Consider the following 20719-nt stretch of genomic DNA (forward strand, 5'->3'; position numbering starts at 1 on the left):
AGATATACCACAATTTGTTTATAAATTTTTTATTTTTAATGATAGACACCTTTTTTAAAATGATAGACACCTTGAAGTAATTTTTACATATAGTGTGAGGTAGAGGTCAAAGTTCACTTACTTCTCCTATATGGATAGTCAGTTGTTCCGCGCCATTTATTGAAGACAGTCCTTTCCCCAATGGATTGCTTTGATATCTTTGACAAAATCAAATGACCTTTAAGTGTGAGTTTATTTCTAGCCCTCGGTTCTGTTCCATGAGTCTGTTTGTTGATCCTTATGCCAGTACCACACTGTCTTGATTACTGTAGTTTACAAGTCTTGAAGTAGTGTAACTCTTCCAGTTTGGAGATTTTAAATTTTAATTTTATTGTTGTTGTTGTTGTTGTTAGTAGTAGTAGTAGTAATAGTAGTAGTAGTAGTAGTAGTAGTATTTAGCATTGGGATTTTAAAAACTTCCCGGGTGACTAATGTGCAGCCCAAATTTGAACACTTTAAGAACATTCTAATGTGAGCCAAAGTTTCCAGACCCAGCTTTCTCTGTCCCTATCCTCTAGGGCAATATGATAAACCAATTAGTATACTTGATTATACCTCCTTAGAGGAATCTTCTCCCTCTCCAGCTCTCTGGCTGATGTATTAAGGACTTCCTCAATTTTTCACCTGGCCTCCCCACTGCTTCTAGGGAAAAAAAAAAATCTAAATTCTTAGTGTGGCTAAAATCACCCTTTGTATTTAGGCTCCCTGATCTTCATCTATTACCCTCCCCAATAAGTACTTTAAACTTCAATCATGTCATATCAGTTATTCCTCAAATGTTTTAAACTTCCTCATGCCTCCATGCCTCTGTATACCAGCCTAAAACACACTTTTCTCCTGTCATTGCTTGTCATTTCCTTCTTTTCTTTCAATATGTAGCCTGGCGTCATTTACCCTGCTCTGTTTTGACCCCCTTATCTGGAATAAGTATCCTGCCCTGGTTTCCATGGCCCTCTCTGTGCTAGCCTTTATCGTAGGCATTAAGGTACAGTGTTGTAATTGTCAATCATCTTGTTGTACGGCCCCACTGATCTGTATGCTTCTTGAAGGCTGAGACTATGTATTTCTACCTCTTGTCCCTACTGCCTAGCAAGGTGCCTCGCACATATGAGGTACCTAATAAATGTTTATTCAGTCTATGAAAACTGGCCTCCAATCTGCATTGTGATTTGGGGCAGATTCCTTAATCTCTCTGAGTCTCTATTTCCATATCTACAAAGTGAAAATAACACCTTTGCCACAAGGTGGTTATGAGATTCAAGTGAGCTAATTCATGTAAAATCCATTGCGTAGACGTGGTACATGGTAAGTGCCCAATAAATCTTGGTTCTCTTCCCACCTTTCCATCAGACGGGTCAGACACCCTCCCATTTACACCTCTTTAGCTGACCACTAGGTGGTGTCAGTCTCTGGCCTGATATTCAGTCCCAGAGCTGCCCCTTAATGCCCCATTCCAGTGCCTGTTACACTCAGACAGGAAAAGGAGATGGTTAATGATTTGCTGGGAGAGCCAAAAAAGGAAATATCCTCTCCCACACCAACTTCTTTGCCACTGTCACAGTTCTAGGTATCCTGATTATGGATTGCAGATAATTCTTCCTTGATTTCCCACTATCCTCCATAGAAGGATTTGAAGATGGAAAAAGCTTCTTAAGAATAGAAGTGGGAGAAGAAGCTGGAGACAGAGGAATTGCATAACGAGTTACTATAGAAGAAATATGGAGAAGATGCTTACAGTCACATCCCATTTGACAGGAATTAATTTTGATTGTCTCCTCAACCAGCACAGGTTCTCGCAGTCCTAATGCTCTTGCCAGCATCCCCACCATCAATCAAAAGCTCGTAACCCTGGGTAGATCCAAAGAAGTAAAAGACATGGACATCCCTTCCCTTAAGGAGTTTATGGTCTGGTGGTGGACATAGACCTGGCAAAATTAGGTGCTAATGTCTAGGTACTGAGGCTATCTTTTTTTTTTTAAGTTTTTTATTTAAGTGTGTTTTTCCAGCTCCAAGTCAAGTAGTTGTTTCAATCTAGTTGTGGAGGGCGCAGCTCACAGTGGCCCATGTGGGGATCGAATCGCCAACCTTGTTAAGAGCACCACGCTCTAACCAACTGAGCTAACCGGCCACCCACTGAAGCTATCTTAAGTGACAGTTTGGAACAGGAGAGATGGGCAGAGAGAGAATTAACAGGAGAGCTTTTCTGAAGAGGGTAGGGAGGAGCTGTGAGAACAGTATAATTAAAGGCTCAGGTAGAAATATGCGTTGTTTCACCTTATAGAGACACCCTCAGCAGTTTACATACTGGAAATAACCTAAGTGCCCAACAACCCCAAAAATAGTGGAGATTCCAAGTAGCCAATGTAAAGAGCGAGCTAGATGTGTGTGTACATTATGAAAAGGGATCAAGACAGGTTAATTGAAAAAAGCAAGTTACAGAACAGTATATATTGTATGAACTCATTTGTGGTTTTTAAAGGATGTTTATATATATTTATCATTAAAAAAAACCTCTTGGAAGGAGAACCATGGAACTCTCAGTAGTGGTGACTGTGAGGGTGGAACTGAAGAATGGGTGTGGAGAACAGCAAGTTTACTTTTCACCCTGTACCTTCCTATACTCTGAGTTTTTTTAGCCACTAATTATTACTACTTTTTATAACACAAAGTTAATAAAAATAAATATACATTCACATTCAGGAGCTAGTAAGGGTTGGGAGGTAGCAAGTGAGAAATGTTGACATGCTGTCTGAGGTCAGATTTTGGATGGCCATGACTGGGAGAAGAGTTTGCATTTGATTCCGTTATCTCCAGACACCCAGTAGCGGTTCACTAGCCAGGAAGAGACTAAACAGGGAAAGCAGATTTAGGAAGATTCCCCTGTGTGTAAGGTAGTTAGCAGGGAGAGAAAATGCGACTCCCCCTTCGTAAGCTTCCTATGGTCACTCCAGCTAGCTTTTTCCTTTCAAAGCTGTCTGAAATCTGTTTCAATCTGATTTCACTTGGACCACAATATTGGGAGTCCTGAGAGAGGAAGGAACCTAGGAGGCATTCATTAACAACATTTAGAGTGTCCCTGCCATGTGCCTTGAATGATGGTTGAATAAAAGGATGAGTAAGTCCCACCCCTGCCTGAAGAAATTCTGCAGTGGAAAATGGAGGAAATCTGAGCTCTATTTCAAAGGAAAAAATAACAGACCTTGAGCATAGGCTTGCAAGACTGAATATAGTTGGCAAAAAGTCTGAGGTTTCTAGCCTGGGAAACTAAAGGCAGGTGGCCTTGGCCCTGATGAGCAAAGTGAACCCAGAGGAAGCTCTGGTTTGGGGGAAAGGTCAGGTTCCCTCTGGATTCCTCCTCACTGCCATCAATTGACAAGTCCCCCATGCTGCTCTGCTTTCTGCCAGGAACTGACTGGATTGAAGACTTGGGGCCCTTCCTTGACTAGAATTTTAAAAGGGAGAGCGTGGTGCAACCCTCTCTCATCCCTAACCGTCAATTTCTGGCAGCCAAGGTCGCCTACCGTCTCCCTGAACTCTGACTTCAGACAACAGAAAGACAGCCAGGGTACAGCCTTAAAACGCCTCCCAGAAGGGGGCAGTGGCCAGAAGTACATTCACCGGGCTCTGGAAACAGCCTCGCCTTCTGGACTCAAAGTAGCATTCCCGTACAGGCTCAGAGCCGGGACAAAGGTCCCGCACTCATTAGACATCTCCTTAGAACTCCGGTCCAGAGTCCCTCATCTTATTCCAAATCCCTGTTTGCTCGGAATCTAAAACCTCGACTTGGTGAGAAGCCAGTCAGAAGGTATAAAAAAACAAAACACCAAAGAAAAAAAAATAAATGAGCCCCGACCTCTTGGGGCGAAGTGGGGTGGCCCTTCCTCAACTCAACCCGCTGGTGACTCACCTCCCTCCAAACCAGAGACTGCCCCTCCCGCGCCCGATGCCAGGCGACCAGGGCGGGGCGGGTGCTAAGGTGGGCTCCATCTCCAAGTCCTAGGCGGGCAGACAAGCTCCGGCGTGTCCCCGCGGGTGTCCCTGTTTACTCCGAGCCCTGGAGCGAGGTGGGGGCGGGCCCTCGCGGCCCCTCCCCTACCCCGCCCCCCTTCGCCGCAGGCCCCAGTCCTCGTCCCAGTCTTACGAAGTCTCCAAATCAAAGCTCAGCCTTTCCCTGTATCTTCCCTGCAGACTGGAGGCCCCTGCCCCCACCCCAGGCAGGCGAGGCACAGTCCAGGTTCTCGGTGGAAATCAGGCCTCGGCCCAGATTTGGATCCCCAGGTCTTGGATCCCCAGACCCCGCCTGAAATCCTAGGGCATGACACCGAGTTTCAAAGAGAAGCCGCTCCGCTCTCCTTGTCCACTGCCCAATCCCCCCATGCCCTTCAGCAATCTGTAGCGTGGGGGAGAAAGTCCCAATGAGGGGAGAGGGAGCTCTTGGCCCCAAATCAGCTAGCGACGCCCAGATCCCACCACTCTCGAACCGCTGGCCAGAGCTCCAAATCTCGTAGCTGCTCAGACACCCCCCTCCCCAGGGCAGCGCGCCAAATCTGCGCATGCGCACTCACAGGACTGCCGCGTAGCTCTTCCCCCCCCCCCTTTTCTTTCCCCGCCCCTTCTCTCCCTCCCTCCTCTACCCGTCCCCTCCCTCTCCCCCACCTCAGCCCGCCCCGCGGCACCTCTGTCCGGGGAACTGTGGTGCGAGCTCCAGGCCCGTGCACTGAGGAGGCGGAAACGAGGGGAGCCCCCAGAGCTCCATCAGGCCCCTTCCAAGGGCTCCCCCACCCGGTCCACGCCCCCCACCCCCACCCCGCCTCCTCCCAATTGTGCATTTTTGCAGCCGGAGGCGGCCCGGAGATGGGGCTCTGAGCTTCGCCCAGGGAGGGGGATAGAGGAGCGAAGAGAAAAGCAGGGGTGTGAAGGGTTTGGATTTGGGGGCAAGGGGCGCAGCCCCATCAACAGACCTTCCCTAAGGGACTCCGAACTCTACCTCTTCACCCACGCCCCTGGTGCGCGTTGCGGAGGGCTAGGATAAGAATAGAGGAGGAGGGGGGGAAGGGGGGAAAAGGGGGACCCCCCAATTGGGGGGGCGACGGCGAGAAGTAGCAAGACCAGAGGGGAGGGGGCTGCTGCTTGCATCAGCCCACACCATGCTGACCCCGCCGCAGCTGCTGTTACTGTCCCTGTTCTCAGCTCTGGTCTCGGCCGCTATCGATGGTGAGTGAGATTCTGCGACCCCCTTGGACCCCTGGGGACACCCACTCCCCAGCCCCCACTCCTGCGTACGGATGGAGAAGGGAGGCGCGGGAGGGGGTGCCTTTTGTTATCCCAGTCCAGCTGACACCGCAGCGGCCCAACTGGGGGTGGGGATGGGGGTCCAATTTGGAGGATGAGGGCCCTGGGCAAATGATGATTCCGGGGGGCCCCCCAGCCCAAACAAAGACCAGAGGCCTGGGAATGGAGAGGAGGGTTCCCCCTTTTTCGGATCCCGGGATCCAAAGGCCTTCTCTTCCTATCTCTGGTCGGGGAGGGCCTCCATCCTCCCCCCTTCCACCCCCAGCTGAATTGTGAAGGAATCCGGATTTGCAATGTAGGGCTCCAAAAGGGGGTGGAGGGCCTTTTGCAGTGGCCTCTGAATCTGAAAGGGAGAGCCAAGTCAGGGGTGACCCGCTAGGCAGAGGGCAGGCAGGCCCAAGAAGGCTGTGGGTAGAGAGGGAAGGCCACGGAGAGGGCCCCCTGCTTGGGTGTGGAATCGGGGCCTGGGAGACCAGGCTTAGAGGCCTGGGTCCAGGATCCAGATGGCTGCCCGCCTGGGTTCCGAAGTGGGCACTTACCCCCTCTCAGAGCCTCTGTCAGTAGCCTGGATAGGGTTGTATTGGGGAGCAGAAAAAAAGCAAGTGATGCTAAGTGACTGAATTTTTCTTAATTCCTGGGAGCTGTGAAATGAAAAACGTCAGATGTCATCGCTGGGGAAGGGGACTGGAGAATGGTCTGGAATGCTGAGGTGGGAGGGTAGAGGAAGGCTGCTGACTTCTGGCTTGATCACTGTTTGGACTGGAAGGAGAGTTGGAGGTTGGATGGGGGTTATGGCTATGTCCCCACCCCCCAATTCTCTGCTCCTTTGGTAAATGTGTATTTCTCTCCACCATTTCCCCTCCTGCCTTCATATACACATATTTTGTATACTGTAATTAGGTTTGGGCTAGAACTCTGTCCTTTTGGGGACATGGGGTACCCCTTCTCCCCTTTTTATGTCAGCTATTTTTTCTCTTACTTATGAGTCACTGGTTCAAGTCTTGCCCAAGCTGGGGTCATAGGGTTGGGCTGGGCTGGGCCCCTGATTTGAGAAGCAGTGGGATCTCATCACTTCCCGTCATTTTAGTTCTGTCATCCGGGGACAAAATTGGACTAATACCATCATGCACCCCTCCTCCATCTTCTAAATTTTGCCAGGTTGGAATTGGAAAGTTTTTCTCTGAAACCAGATTATCTCTCCCTCTCTTCCCCTTCCCCCAAATTGCTTCAGTTGCAGGAGGGAGGTTAGGGGTTCAGGAAGTAGCTGTGTCCAGAAAAACAGCATATTCACTGGCCCTCAATTATGCCATCTGGGGGACTGTCTGCTCCTCCCTCCCCACCACCCCCTACTACCTTAATTATCTGCCCAAGAGGAGGAAAGAGGATCTGCCCTGAATATCCTCCAGACCAGCCCTCACAGCCAGCCTTTGCCCATGACTTCCTCTCTTTTGCACTTTCTTTCCTCTTGTTTTCAGCCCTGTGAGGTGGGAGGGGAAACCGAGGCAGAGAGATTTGGGTATAGCAGCTTCTAGGAGGGATAGGGGGAAAAAATTAAGAGAGAAAGAGAAAGAGACCACCAGGAACCCCATGACGAAGGATGGATGGAGTTAGAAGCGAAGGGGTGGGATGAGTCTCTGTGGAGAGCAGAAAAGTTTCCCAGCCCAGTCAGGGATGACCCCAGTAGCGTCACCCCCAGGATTCTAAAACAGTTCTATTTGCCACACCAAGTTGGTTGGTGGTCAATGGAAGAAGGAGACTGAACATGTCCTTCTTAACTGTCTCTACTCTTTCTTACAAATTTCACCCAGTCCACAGCTGTAATCCCAGCTCAAACCAACTGTATCGGAGTCCCAGGGAAAGGACCCCTCCCCAAACCCACACTACTGTTCTTACCTTGGGACTGGAGATATGACTCATGGGTCTCACAAGGTTCAGGGTGAGAAAGGGGACTTGCATAGATCAGTAGGGCCAGTGCTATCCAGGTAGCCTAGGGGATTCCGTTATCCCTACCTCTGCCCTCACGCCCCGAGCCCACTGACAGAACTTCCTCCTTTCAGAGAAGGAAACCCTTGGCCCCAGTTTACCTGACTTAGTGTCTAACCTTCCTTCCTGCTGCTCTGAGGCCTGGTTGCTTTCCCTCCAGAGGAGCAGCCCTCAGGGCCTTCCCCACCTCTTCTGCTTTCTCTGCTATTCTTGAACCTACCCCGAGGTCCCCTTCTTTTTGGGGAGCAATGTCACTTGCCGTGAATAGACAGAATTGAGTGTACTTGATCGCTGCTGGAGAGGATGGAGAAACAGATGGAGTGTGGAATGGGAAGCGGGGTTACTGAGGACTCTGCTCAGATTAAGAACATTTTGTAGTGAGGAGGGCAGCCCCAGGCAGATGCGGCTCAGACAGAGAAGGCGGACTGCCTCCTTTCCTCCGCCTTCCACACACCCCCTTGAGCCAGTGTATTACCAGTTAGCAGACAAGCTCAACAGTTGAAGTGAGTTTTGAGGCTGAGGTGTTTTCCTCCTGACTCTCTGAGAGAAGGTTTCAAACTCCTCTCTCCCCTGGTCGGACCTGGATCCTTGAACATCTCCCCTCACCCTCATCTTTCAAAGCAGGGACGTGTAGGACATTGATTTTGAGATTGGGGGCATATTTTGATGTTTGAGGCTACTTTACAAGACTTCCTTTTTCTCCATCCTTGCTCCATTTTCTCCCTGGTTTTTTGCCCCCAACCCCTCCCCTATCACTGGGCCTCCTGAGGATGTCAGCTGGGGCCCTGACCAGAGCTAGACCCTGTCCGAATCCCGCAAGTCTTCAAAGCTCTTTCCTTACCTTTGGGAAGCCCTTCCGTACCCAAGTCTTTCCTCCTGCTGCAGTCTCCACCTTGCACATCAGAACCCCAAGCCCAGAGCTTATTCCCTCTCAGTAGTCTTTTTTTCACGGTTCCCACCCACCTCTGTGGACTCTCCAGCTTTCAAGTCCTTCAGCTCTGGATGGGGGCGGGGCTCATTGCCCAGTTGAGTGGGACCACACAAGGATCCCTGACCTGGTGGAGCTGGCAGCTCGTGTGAGTGTTTGGAGAACCTAATCCCACCCCCCTGTGTTCAGTCCCAAATTTCAGCCCAGTTAGCAGGATACTGCATTGTTTGGAAAAGGAAGCAGTTGGATCTGGAGTGCTTCCGGTGCAGTAGCCCCAGGCACCAGTGTAAAACCTCCCTGGGAGTGAGGTGAGGGATGGTGGGGGGAGAGGCATTTGTCCCTCTTACTCATCCTGGGGAGGTGAGAGTCTCCCCAGGCCTTAGCTTCCATGCTTGAAAAGCCCTGTCTTCCTTCTTCCTCCCTCCCAATTCTGTGGGAGGCAGTAGTCTCTATTCTGGGTCTCCCTTGGGTCAGACATTGGTAGGGCAGAGACTCTGTCTATCTAAAGCAGGATATATGCTGCCCCCACCCTAATCTGAATCTCAGGGAGGTTGTTATTCTCCAGGTTCATCCCAACACAACAGTGTCATTATCTTGGCAACCTCGGCTTTTTTGCCTCTGACTGTCTATCATCCATGTGTGCAATCTTGGCCTCTCAGAAATTCTGTCTCTCATCTTCTCGTTTCATCTCTCGTGTTGCCCATACTTCACGACATTCTCTGTCCTGTCTCTCTCAGTCTCTGTCGCTTGCTTTGTCTCTGCCTGTCTCCATCCAGCCTCTCAGTTTCCTGAAAGCTACCCAGAAGCAGGCATCTCTCCTGGGCTTTCTCACATGCTCCCTATCTCCCATCTTGCCATTTTGGAGTTATTCTTCCCTTCCTAGGCCAGACTGGGAATATCTAGTTTGGCAGTGAAATTCCGCCTCCACTTTCCTCCAACTTTCTCTCTTATTTCCCTCCACTAATTTTGGGAATGGATGTTGGAGAAAATGTTTCTGCAAGAAGAGAACTTGATACCCTTTGTGGGCTGAGTAAAGGGAGAAAGGAAATATTTCAGAAAGAAAGAGGGAGGTTAGACTTCTGGCAGAACTTCCTCATGACCTGAGAACTAGAGAGAGGTGTGGGGAATGGGTCAGGAGCTTAGAACTCAGACTTCTACTGAGTATAAGCCGTGTGCATGTGTTGGGCAAGGCTTATAAATGCCTGGTAACCGATACGATGACCTCTAGGGGCATTCGAAGGGTCTGAATTTTATTTGTGAGGAAAGGAAAAGATGGTGAGGAGGTCACTTGTCCGGCTAATGTGCTGCTGAGTCAATATTGACTCAAGATGGAGGGGGAGACCCTTCCCCTCCCCTGGCAGTCCAAGCCACCCTGTCTGTTCATCTGTCCAGGCCGCAAAGCAGAGGCCCAGACTCAGGAATGACAAAAATGTGTCTGAGCCTCACTGAGCTGCGGGAAGGAGCCACCGGGTAACACCCAAAATGCATAAAATTCAGTGAAAAGCTCTCGGTTTGGGTTTGGGAGGCCCTTGCTGCCCCACTCCCATATGTTTGAAAGTTTAGATTCCTGCAGGCTCCCCCCCCTACCCCCCACCCCTTGGCTCCTCTGTTCCCTTAGATATATCATGTGGTTCCCTTTAGAAAACATCCCCCCACACACAGCCTATCTCTGCTGTATCTGCTCTTGAAAAGGGCCTCAAGGGTCTCTTTCATGCATTTCCTGCCTCAAATCTCCTGGTCCTTTAGGAAGCACCATCTGAGGTCTCACCTCTCTTCCTCTTCCTCACTGCTCTCAAGGAGATCAGCGGATGAGTCCCCTCCTCTGGAGAAGACTCCCTCAGGGACTTTACTTTCCTCACTCTCTCTTCTCTGGCCAAGCACTCTCACCCCCCTTCCCCACCCCACCCCCAAGGTCCCAGAATGGGATAGAGGACGACAGCCAAGGCTCAAGCAGGGCAGTGGGGTCCGTGTTGTGTCTGGAAGCACACCCAACCCTACACCTCCTGTCCTGGCTCCAGCTTGGTGGCCCTGGGGGGCCATGGCTGGGCTGGGTGCCTGGATTTAAGGGGAGGCAGGGGTGTTGGCCAGAGTTAGCATGGCGGTCACATTCATCTTCAGGCAAAGCTGAGAACAGACGGCCCCTGTGTCCTGGCGTTCTCTCTGCAACCTTGCTCGTTCTCCTCCCTTTTTAGTCCTCTCCTTCTCCCTCCTCTTTCTTGCCTCTTCTATCTTGTTCTCTTCCCTCTCGTCTTCTCCATGCCCTCTTCTCCTCTCTGAGGAGCCCTGAAGGCCACTACCACCCACTACAATCCCGCTCCTCACTCCCGGTGCCAGAGGACCAAAATATTCTTCCTGCCGTTTCCCTTCTTCATCCTTCTCTATCTGGCTGCATCATCATCATAGCCAGTGAGGAAACCACCTGTTCAGTTAATAATTGCTCCGTGCCTTGGTGTCGTCTTTTCTATGATAGGGATTGCAACAGTATCCACCTCACAGGATTGTGAGGATCTAAATGAGTTAATATGTACAAAGTGTTTCAGATTGGTGGCTGACTCATAGTGACCTCCTTGAAGAATGCTCATATCATATGGAAGCCCCAATTTTCATGAGGGGCAGGAGGCAGGGGAGGCTTGTAGATGACCCCAAATTTAGGGCTGAACTTAGTACAATGTTATTCCCTCATCTAAGGGCCACAAAGGTGGGTTTTCTGGGTACTGGCATCAGATGCAGAATGCTCAGCTGAGGGGAGTGGGGTTGGCTGGAGGCTCTAAGCAGATTACCAGCTTCCTACCCCACCCCCACTGCAGTTCTCTCCCAACTCAGAGTGTGGCTTCCCTTGGCTGTGTAGACTGCCCCAAAGTAGGTTATTTGTTTCTTTCCTCCCCTTGAAGGAAATCAAACACAGGCCTTAGCCTTCAAACTCCAGATTCCTAGGGCTTTCTCTACCATCCCTGACAGGAAGGAAGTTCTTTCACTTATCTCTCCACAATCCTTGTGCTGCCCTGGCCCTTGGGTGAAGTGCACCCCCAAGTCCCTCTGCCCCTGGGCCTGAAGAGATGCTGCTGTGGGATAGGGGGCCCCTAGGGCTCCTCTTCCTTTCACTTCCCCCATCCCCCACTCCCCTCCCTCTGCAAGAGCACATCTGGTTTGTGAATCTCTCTCATTCCAGCTTTCGGAGTTTGCCAGCTGCTGTTTCCTCTGTCGGGTTCAGGCCAAAAATGGGGGTGGGGGACAGCAGTGGGGACAAAGTGAGGGGCAAAGGAGGGAATATCATGGCTGGGACACAGAATGGAGGGGAGGTTGGAGTGACCAACCAGTGACCTCAGGCCCAGGCTGTGAGTACTGGCCCAGGAGGAGTGGGGGTGTGGACTAAGTCCCGGGGGTGGTGGGGGGTGGCGGGCATGGGGACTGTTTCTGGGCTCCAAACAGCCCATCTGCCTCTGAATCCCATTCTAGCCCCCTCTACCAGCCCCCCCCCCCCCCACCAGCCGGTCTTGGCTGGCCAGGGGAAGAGGACCGTTCTCCAGCATGCTAACTAGGCTGGCGGGCTGTTTCCCGGGAAGACCTCACAGCTGGCCCAGTGGGGCAATGAACTCAGCATTATCCACCTCCTCAAGGGGCCTTTATTCCCTACTCAGGGTGGGGGGTAAGGGAGGGGGACTCTGGGGGGGGGGCCTGGCCCAGCTATCCTTGATGTGTTTCCTGAACTCGACTCTCATCCTGGCCAGGGGCCTGAGTGTAGTCTCCTCTGCCAGAGATGGGGGCTAGGGAGGGAGGACATCTCTGTGTGGCCCCCCTTCAGACTCTGTCCCTCCCTGTCAGAGCCCTGACATACTCGACTTGTGCTCTGTCCTAGCCCTGGGCTCACTCTGCCCTGCATTCAAGGTAGTGATATACAGCTGTCTTCCTAAGGGGCTAAAGCTCCTGAAGAGGCATCTCGCTCCTCCTTGGCGCCCCAGTACCTAGTGCAGTGCCTGGCACAGAGCTGGTCTCCAGTGCAGGCCGGCTGAATGGAAATGGAATTGACACAGGCTGAGGAAAAGGCGATGAAGAGCAGGGAGACGGGGAACTCAGCCATGGGTGGGGCTGAAGGCATGGGGAGACTTTTCTTCCCCCCATAGAGGACACAGTAATGGGGTTGGGAGGAACAGCTCCTGAGTATCTCTCATGGGAATGGGGAGACTGGTATAGACTGCCCTGGTTAAAAGCTTAGAGTCAGCTCAAAACCAAGTGAACCCTGGTTTTGTCACTTGCCTGCTATGTGACCCTCCCCTCTCTGAGGCTCAGTTTCCTCATCTATGAACCTGTGGTATTAGTAATACCTACTTCTTTATATTGTGGAGAGGATTAAATAAGATGATACATGGAAAGAAATGGTTTACCACAGTTCCCAGCACATATCGAGCCCACAATGAGAGTCAGTGTTACCATTCATAATTCCTCCTTAGAGAATGATGTAAGAGAATGGCTGGTGGGGATAAAGGGACAGGGCAAAGAGGTCCTGGGTATAGTAACTTCATGGGTTGGCTGGACTAAAATCAGCTCCCACAGGTCACCCCAGCCATCCCCCTGCCTCGGCCTTCCAACTCCATGATCTCGAGCAATCTTTAGGTGCATCTTACCTCTGAGGACGTCTGCCGAAAGTCCTCCCTGAGGTCTAACTACAAGGGAGGCTGTATCTTTAGAGAATGGAGGTGGAGGCTGGGCTTTCTGCCCTGCCCTGCCCAGCCTGCCCTCCAGTACCTCTGTGATACCATCTCTTAGCTACTGCTGTACCGAGGGCACCCCACAAACACACTTTTCTTCTGGGGGCCTGGTGGTTAGGAGTTGGAGATGGGTGGGATGATAGATTCCAGGGACCAGAGGGCAGAAGAACGGAACGGTTAAAAAAGACCAGCTCTGGGCTTCTGGTGGGAGGGAGAGAAAGATAAAGAGAAAACATATCAATGCCCCCTAAATGTCCCATCCTTCACTATCACTCTCAGTCAGCAAAGCCAGGAGTGCTGGTGCCTGGCCAGAGTAATTGAGACAGCAGGGCTTTGACCCCGAGGGCTGGAAGAGGGGCACACTGGACAGGTAGCCTAGGGGGCTGGGTAGAGGACAATAAAATATGCTTTCTGCACCCTTCCCTTACCCCCACCACAGGTACACAGTGTTCCAGGAGTGACACATAGCCACCCCCACCCCCACTCCTGCTCCCTTCCCAGACACGTGGATTGTGGCTCAGAGTCTGGACCAGATGGGAACTGATGCTGGGGAAGGAGGAGGAGCCCTAGGGGGACTTTAGGGCCATCACATTGGCCTCCAGCCTTCATTTACACCCCATTTTTTTTCCTCATCCTTAGCCCCTAAGACTTGCAGCCCCAAGCAGTTTGCCTGCAGAGACCAGATCACCTGTATCTCAAAGGGCTGGCGGTGTGATGGTGAGAGGGACTGCCCGGATGGATCTGATGAGGCCCCTGAGATCTGTACGTACTTTTCTGGGTCCCTGCTCCCAAACCCCTGGCTTATCCCTTTTCCTTTTGGCCCAGGCAGTTTGGGATGAGGACCGCTGATCTCTAGCCTGGTGTAGACCTTGCTCTGTAATTGTTTGTCCATGACACAGCTAGAATTGTCCTCTCCAACCTTTGGAGTGCCGACATGACGGCTAGTGTGCTCAGAAATGACACATCCGATTGCGCCCTGAGCCGCTACCTACCCAAGCCTGCCAGAAACTGTGTTCTTTGCACCGACAATTCTGTTGGAAGGAGAGGGCCCAACCTCCCTTTTCTTTTGTTTGTCCCACCTCAGAATCTCCTGGCCCTTGCTGAGTGCCCCCAGGTCTGGCCAGGTCCCCTTCCTGTCCTCAGGCTCCCAGGCCAAAGGCCACCAACTCTTGCTCAGTCTCTGCACCAGAAGCCCCACCCCTATGCGTTTCCCGACACCCCCGCCTTCCCCTGCCCCCAGTAAATGGTGTAATCAGAGGCAGCTGTTTAAACTGGGAGAAAGGTCCCCGCCCAGCCTTTACCCTGCCAGTGGGGGGTGGAGGACTTGCTGGCTGGACCCCGGAGTCCTGAGCAGCTGACAGAGTGCTGAGGTCTCCACTTTCAACCTCTCCTCTGCTTGGTTAATCTGGGCCAGGGTCCCCTTATATTCTTAGGTCTGCCTCTGTTCTCTCTCCTGGGTTTATTCTGTTCCAGCCTGGTCCCCTGTGCTCTCCCCAGCTCTCACCCATAATTATCAGGGGTAATTTTAGGGCCAGAGAGGGAGCCACAGCTCTCTCAGCCTCACCCCCACCCCTGCCCTGGAGGAGTGAGGGCCAGGGATAGTCTTCACGTGTTCCTATGGTGGGGTTGGTTCAGCCTGGAGCATCTTCTTGTCTGATGCCACCTTTACAGCCCGTGTTTCTAACCTGATGCTTGGTGTTAAGGGTTAAGAAAGTCTTGCAGAGGGGTCGGATCTGGCTCTTTTTGTTCATTCTTCCTTTAGTTTAATGCAAACCCTACCTTATATACATCCCTACACGGTCTCCACTCATACACATTCCTGGACCCATCACACTCACACACAGACCCTCCTGGGCATTGACTCGCCCACCTCGCCACCCCTCACACCGACATACACAGACAAAGGCAGGCACCGGCACAGACGTTCTCACAGCAACACAGTCAGCATTCAGACGAGGAATGCAAAAGCACAACCTGTACTCAGACAAATGCCTTAGACACACACAAACTCAGACTCACTCCCCAAAGGACATGGAAATGCACCTACTGAGGCCAGAAACACCAGCCCATAGAGACCCACAGATATACCTTCGTCCACACCACACAGCTTCCTCACCTGTGCATGCAGATCCTCCCACGTACGTGCAGACACTCTCACTCACACACCCTGACCCCGTTTGGGAGCCCGTAGGCAGGAGTCTGTCTTCCAGCTCATGGGCTCAGCTGGCATCCTAGCCCACATGGCCTCCTGAGGATTCTCTGAGCAGCTCTTCCCTGCCCGTAAGCCCATCTTCTTGGTCAAGAAAGGAAGTACCAGAGATATCACCAGTGGGCCACCACTTTTGACCCTTCCCAAATCCTTCCATCAGGCAGGCTGCTCTGGGGTTGGGGGTCTAGAATAATGCTGTCCAATCGAAATACAAAGCAAACCACGTAGGCGATTTTGAAGTTTTCTAATAGCCACATTAAGAAATGAAAAAAATAACCAGTTGAAATTTTTATTTTATTTTGCCCAATGTGTCCAAAATATTATCCTTTCAGTATATTATTCATACAAAAGTATTAATGAGTTCTTCTGCTTTTTTTTGGGGGGGGGATGGTATTAACTCTTCCAAAGCCAGTGTGTATTTTATACTTACATTTTGAATAGTCACAATTCAAGTGCTCTGTGGCTGGCGGTGTGTATTGGACAGTGCAATTCTGGAAGGCCTGGACCCACTGTCAGCCCCAGGCTCTGGGCCTATGGGAAGGAGGTGTTTTCTTTTATCGTTTGAGCTTCTCTGCCACGGACTTGTTTCCTCAGCTCATCCGAACCTTCACCTTTAACCTCAGCCTATCTTCTGAGTATAGAATGTGGAGGCGTTGGGGTCCATAGGCATGAGGCATTTGGAGAGTGGGCTCTTGGCTGAAGGCCTAGTTCTCCCTCCGCCTGGCTGCTCCCAGGTGTGTGACTGCTGTTTGAAACGGTGTAGAACTCTAGGTCGAAGAGTCTAACCACCCCTGAGGCATCCTGAGATCTAAAAAGTGCAGATGTCTGAAACCCTAAGCTCAATTCGCCTCCTCTTCCCCCCGTAAGCAGCTGGCCAGACGGCCGCTTGAGCCAGCTTGGTCATGTTAACCTTTCCATCTGCCCCTCAGGCCCGCAGAGTAAGGCTCAGCGATGTCAGCCAAACGAGCACAATTGCCTGGGCACTGAGCTGTGTGTTCTCATGTCCCGCCTCTGCAACGGCGTCCAGGACTGCATGGATGGCTCGGACGAGGGGCCCCACTGCCGAGGTAAGGGCTCCTCCACCTCTCCTGTCCCAGATGGATGCAGTGAGCTGTCAGTTGGGCACCTGCGTCTTATGGAGGTCCGCCATCCGAGGAGTGTCCTCACACCTCCAGTGGACATGAGGCCTTGTCTTGCACCTCTACACAGTATTACCACCTGTCAGTGACCCAAATCCGTGGGTGCTTTGAGCTTGGAGCTTGGTCAGCAGCCCTGCAGGCCTCTGTAGGGGCCCTGGCCTGGGCACTTCTCTCTGTATGTGCTTGGACAAGTCACTACCCCTCTCCAGACCCCAGTTGCCCACCTGTGAAATGAGAGCTTTATTCCTTGATCAAGGTTTTATTTATTTATTTGGTAAATAGTGGGGTCATTTCTCCATATGGTTTCATGAAACATGAGTATGAGCAGAGAAGAGCTGATGCTGTGACTGGAGCTGGGGCCGGGGGTCTGGAGCCTCGTTCGCCTGCCTCCCTCCAGCCTGTGGGGGGAGACACCGGATGCTGCTCACTAAGGCCGGGGGTGTAGAGCAAGGGCGTTCGTGGAAGATTTTAATCCTCTGCTTTGGTTGATTTTGCATGTTTTTTGTCTGACACTCCTGGGATAGGACACAGAGTGTGCACCTAGGGGCTGACTTCAATTACAACGCACATTTCATCAGTTTGTGCATGTTCAAGTTTGCTTCCTTTCGAATACCTTTTCAGCTTCAAAAACAACAAAAAGCCCCAAAAAGCTAGGGTTTGAACTCCCTTCTCTGATATTACAGAAGTTGGATCTCCTCATCCTTCTACCCCATGTTACAAAGAGAAACTCTTTTCTAGATTTTCCAGAACATACAGTACTTTCCCCCTTTGTGAGGGGAGGCTGGGCAGGCAGCACATTTGGGTGAAGGTGTGGAAGAAAAGGAATATGTGGGGTCTGGCCCCCCATCCCAGCTCTGCCTGGCAGGCTTAGTGCTTCTGAACGTCTTAGCCTCTCGGGCCGTTCTCACTCCTAAGTGGGGGTGTGAGGCAGCTGGACAAAGGGGTCTTTGTAGCCAGGCCGCCTGGCCCCACGCAAGGCCATTAATTGGGTCGCTGGTCTGGGGGGGGCAGCTGCTCCCACCTCTCCCCCCCTCCTGTCTCATTCCCTTCTGTCTCCCCTGTGGAAGTGGGTCAGTGGCAGGAGAAAGATTAGAGAAGGATCGCGAGGGAAACAATTTTGCTCCTCCTCCCATCCTCCACCTGGACCTTACACAGGCCTTCTCTCAGAGGTCTCTAGAGCTCAAGGGATGGGTTGGAGGGATGCTTCCAAGCCAGAGCTGGGATCCTGCAGGGAATGATTCTATTCCATACCCACTGTTCACCTCAGCCCTGGAGCCAACATCATAGTATCCGGGCAGTGCAGACAAAAGGCGTATGAAGGAGCTAAGATTCTGTCCTCTCTCCATTTGAGCCCAACCATCTACCAAACCACTCTCCACGGGGACAGAGAAAAGCCAGAGCAGGGAGATGTGGTTCTATGTCATAATTGGCTATGTGACCTTGGGCGGTCATACCCTCCCTGGGTCTCAGTTTCCCCTCTTGCAAAATATAATAGACACTTCCTAAACCCCTTCCATTTCCAACACTGTAGGCCTTAAATGTGGTTTCTGAAGGGTTGACGGGAGTTGGGGGAAAGTTGCAGTCTGGGGGTGGCTGCCAGGTCTGGGGGCTTGAGCATGTGTCGCCTGCCCCCTCCACAGAGCTCCGAAGCAACTGTTCTCAGCTGGGCTGCCAGCACCACTGTGTCCCCACACTCAACGGACCCACCTGCTACTGCAACAACAGTTTCCAGCTGCAGGCAGATGGCAAGACCTGCAAAGGTAAATGAGTGCAAGTGCTTGTGTGCTGGTGGGAGTAAGAGGGAGGCAGGGCCAGCAAGCTGGCTGGGGTAGGAGAAAGTTAGATGGAAGGTGCAAGAGAGGAGGCACAACTACACTCCCAACAGCCTCCAGGCATCACTGCGAGCCCACTTGCTTCCACCAGACTTAAAAATTCATCTTAAAATTATATAGGTCATGTGTGAGTTTTCTTGTAAAAAAAAAAAAATAAAAGAATTAAAGCCTTACAGAGAAAACCAAAGTCCACTTTGACAAATCCTCTTCAGTTCTGGTGCCTTTCCCATCTCTGGAAGTCAACTCTTTTATCAGTTTGCTATCTCTCTTTCCAGGCCTTTTTCTGTACATCTGGATGCATGTACTCACGGAAAATCGAAGTAAAAGCACTCTTTATGTGCATCTGCTCTTTTTTAAATAACTATTATACTGTACATATCTGTTTTCAATTTTTTCACTCAGCATGTTCTAGAGAGTTTTCCATGTTAATATGTAGAGATCTCCTTCATTCTTTTAAAACCTACTGTGATGTATGACTTACCACAGTTTACTTGGCCATCGCCCTATTGATGAGTAAGATGTTCCCAATTTCTCTCTGTTACAAACAATGCAAACTTTTCTGTTTTAAATTTGCCTCCCTCGAGTCTTTGCACAAATGCCACCCTCTCAGTGAGGCCATCCCTGGCCACTCTAAAATCACACCCCCACCACCTGCATTCTCGATCCCCTTTCTCTGCTTAATATTTTTCCCATGGCACCAGTCACCTTCCAGTGCACTAGCATCTCAAGAAAATGTAATTTACCTTTTTGTTTTATTTATTATTGTAATAACAGTATTTCGTTTTTTATCATAATTTACATTTAATGAGGGCAGCAATTTGAATCTGTTTTATTCACTGATGTATCCCCAAAGCCTAGGACAGTACTGACACCTAGTAGGTACTGAAGAAATACTTTCTGAATGAATGGATGATGAGCACATATGTGGATATTTCTATAGTGTAGATTCCAAGTCTGGCCTTGCTGGATGATAAAGTTTGCACATTTCTTGTTGTAATAGGTTCTGCCAAATTGTCCTCCAAAGTAGCTGTAGGGATGGAGCAGTGGTAGTGTCTGAGGGTACCCATTTCCATGCCCTTGTCACAGTGGAAATGACCACACCTTTGCCCTTTTCTCTGCAGACTTTGATGAGTGCTCAGTGTACGGCACCTGCAGCCAGCTCTGCACCAACACAGATGGGTCCTTCATATGCGGCTGTGTGGAGGGTTACCTGCTGCAACCAGACAACCGATCCTGCAAGGCCAAGAACGGTGGGTGGGGTCAGGTGTGGTCACAATGCTAGGTGCCCTCAGTGTGGTTCCCCGATGGGGAGTGGCCTGAGAGGTCCTAGGGTCTCTTGGTTCATTGACCCTCCTCTCCTCCATCTACAGAGCCCGTAGACCGGCCCCCAGTGCTACTGATTGCCAACTCTCAGAACATCCTGGCCACGTACCTGAACGGGGCCCAGGTGTCCACCATCACACCCACCAGCACGCGGCAGACCACAGCCATGGACTTCAGCTACGCCAACGAGACTGTGTGCTGGGTGCACGTTGGGGACAGTGCTGCCCAGACGCAGCTCAAGTGTGCCCGCATGCCTGGGCTGAAGGGCTTCGTGGACGAGCACGCCATCAACATCTCCCTCAGCCTGCACCGTGAGTCACCTGCTCCCAGCTTGGAGGGCAGGGGAGGGCAGGGGACTGGAACAGAGGCCGACAGAGGCTGACTGGAACAGAGGCCGACAGTTAAGCAGGATGACCCCTGTCTGGCACAGGAGCCTAAACAAGAAGTCCCCAATGGAGGCTGGGGCAAGGGCTGCAATGCTGACACCTGTTTGTGGTAGGGACGGAGTCAGGCTCTGCTTTTCTGGCCCAGATCTGAGGAAGGCCTTGCAGGAGAAACAAGTGGTCAGTCTCCAGAGATCAGGGACTGTCCCTTCTCAGAGAGAGGAATGTTTATTAGGCCGACAAGGGGCTTTCCCAACCAGCAGGAGCTAAGGCAAGGGGAAAGAGGGGCCCAGAGCCTGTGGAGCCTGGCTAGGTTGTGGCTGATGGCAAAGCAACCAGGGCCTGGCTGGGTCTGTCTCCATGTCCCATGGTGTCCCTTGGGGGTGTCACCAGAAGGGACCTCCTCCTGCAACATGAGTGTGGGGGTCCTGGGGCTGTTTGTGGCAATGGATGATACCAGAGGAGTGGTGGGCACTGGGGCCACCTGAGCGTTTTAGGAAACCCTAGACATTCCCATTCAGGCTCCCTCCCCAGGCTGTACTTTGCTGTCCTAGGGGTGGAAGAAGGGGTGTTACTGGGGGTGGGGATGGGGCCAGGGCATAGATACACTGCTTGGAGCAGTCCTGCTTGGCTCAGATGCTGTTATATAAACAAACAAAACATCTGGCATCATCACATTCCCAGGAAATGCACCACAGGGCTGAGGAAAAGATGGGGCCTGTGGTTGATCTGACCCACGGGGGAGGGTAACTGGATCTGTGACCTTGAGTAAACCAGAATTCCCTGTCTCTGCTTTGATTTCTAATCTGCATAATGAGTTTGGGGTTGTCTGTCCGGATCAGATGAATTGAAGTGAAAGGCAGACATAACTGGAGGACGGCACAC

At 51.4% G+C, this 20719-nt stretch overlaps 1 protein-coding gene across 1 annotated transcript in view; it reads left to right on the plus strand.

Moving 5' to 3' along the window:
- Positions 1–4723: 4723 nt before the first annotated feature.
- Positions 4724–20719, plus strand: part of LRP1 (LDL receptor related protein 1) — an 84453-nt gene continuing 68457 nt past the window's right edge. The window contains exons 1-6 of the mRNA XM_081061436.1: positions 4724–5253; positions 13588–13710; positions 16087–16224; positions 17937–18056; positions 19250–19378; positions 19499–19762. Coding sequence (XP_080917562.1) covers positions 5187–5253; positions 13588–13710; positions 16087–16224; positions 17937–18056; positions 19250–19378; positions 19499–19762 — 841 coding nt within the window. The 5' untranslated portion in view covers positions 4724–5186. The remainder of the gene's footprint in view (positions 5254–13587; positions 13711–16086; positions 16225–17936; positions 18057–19249; positions 19379–19498; positions 19763–20719) is intronic.

This window comes from Rhinolophus hipposideros (genome assembly GCF_964194185.1).
Source record: "Rhinolophus hipposideros genome assembly, chromosome: 9".
NCBI lineage: Eukaryota > Metazoa > Chordata > Mammalia > Chiroptera > Rhinolophidae > Rhinolophus > Rhinolophus hipposideros.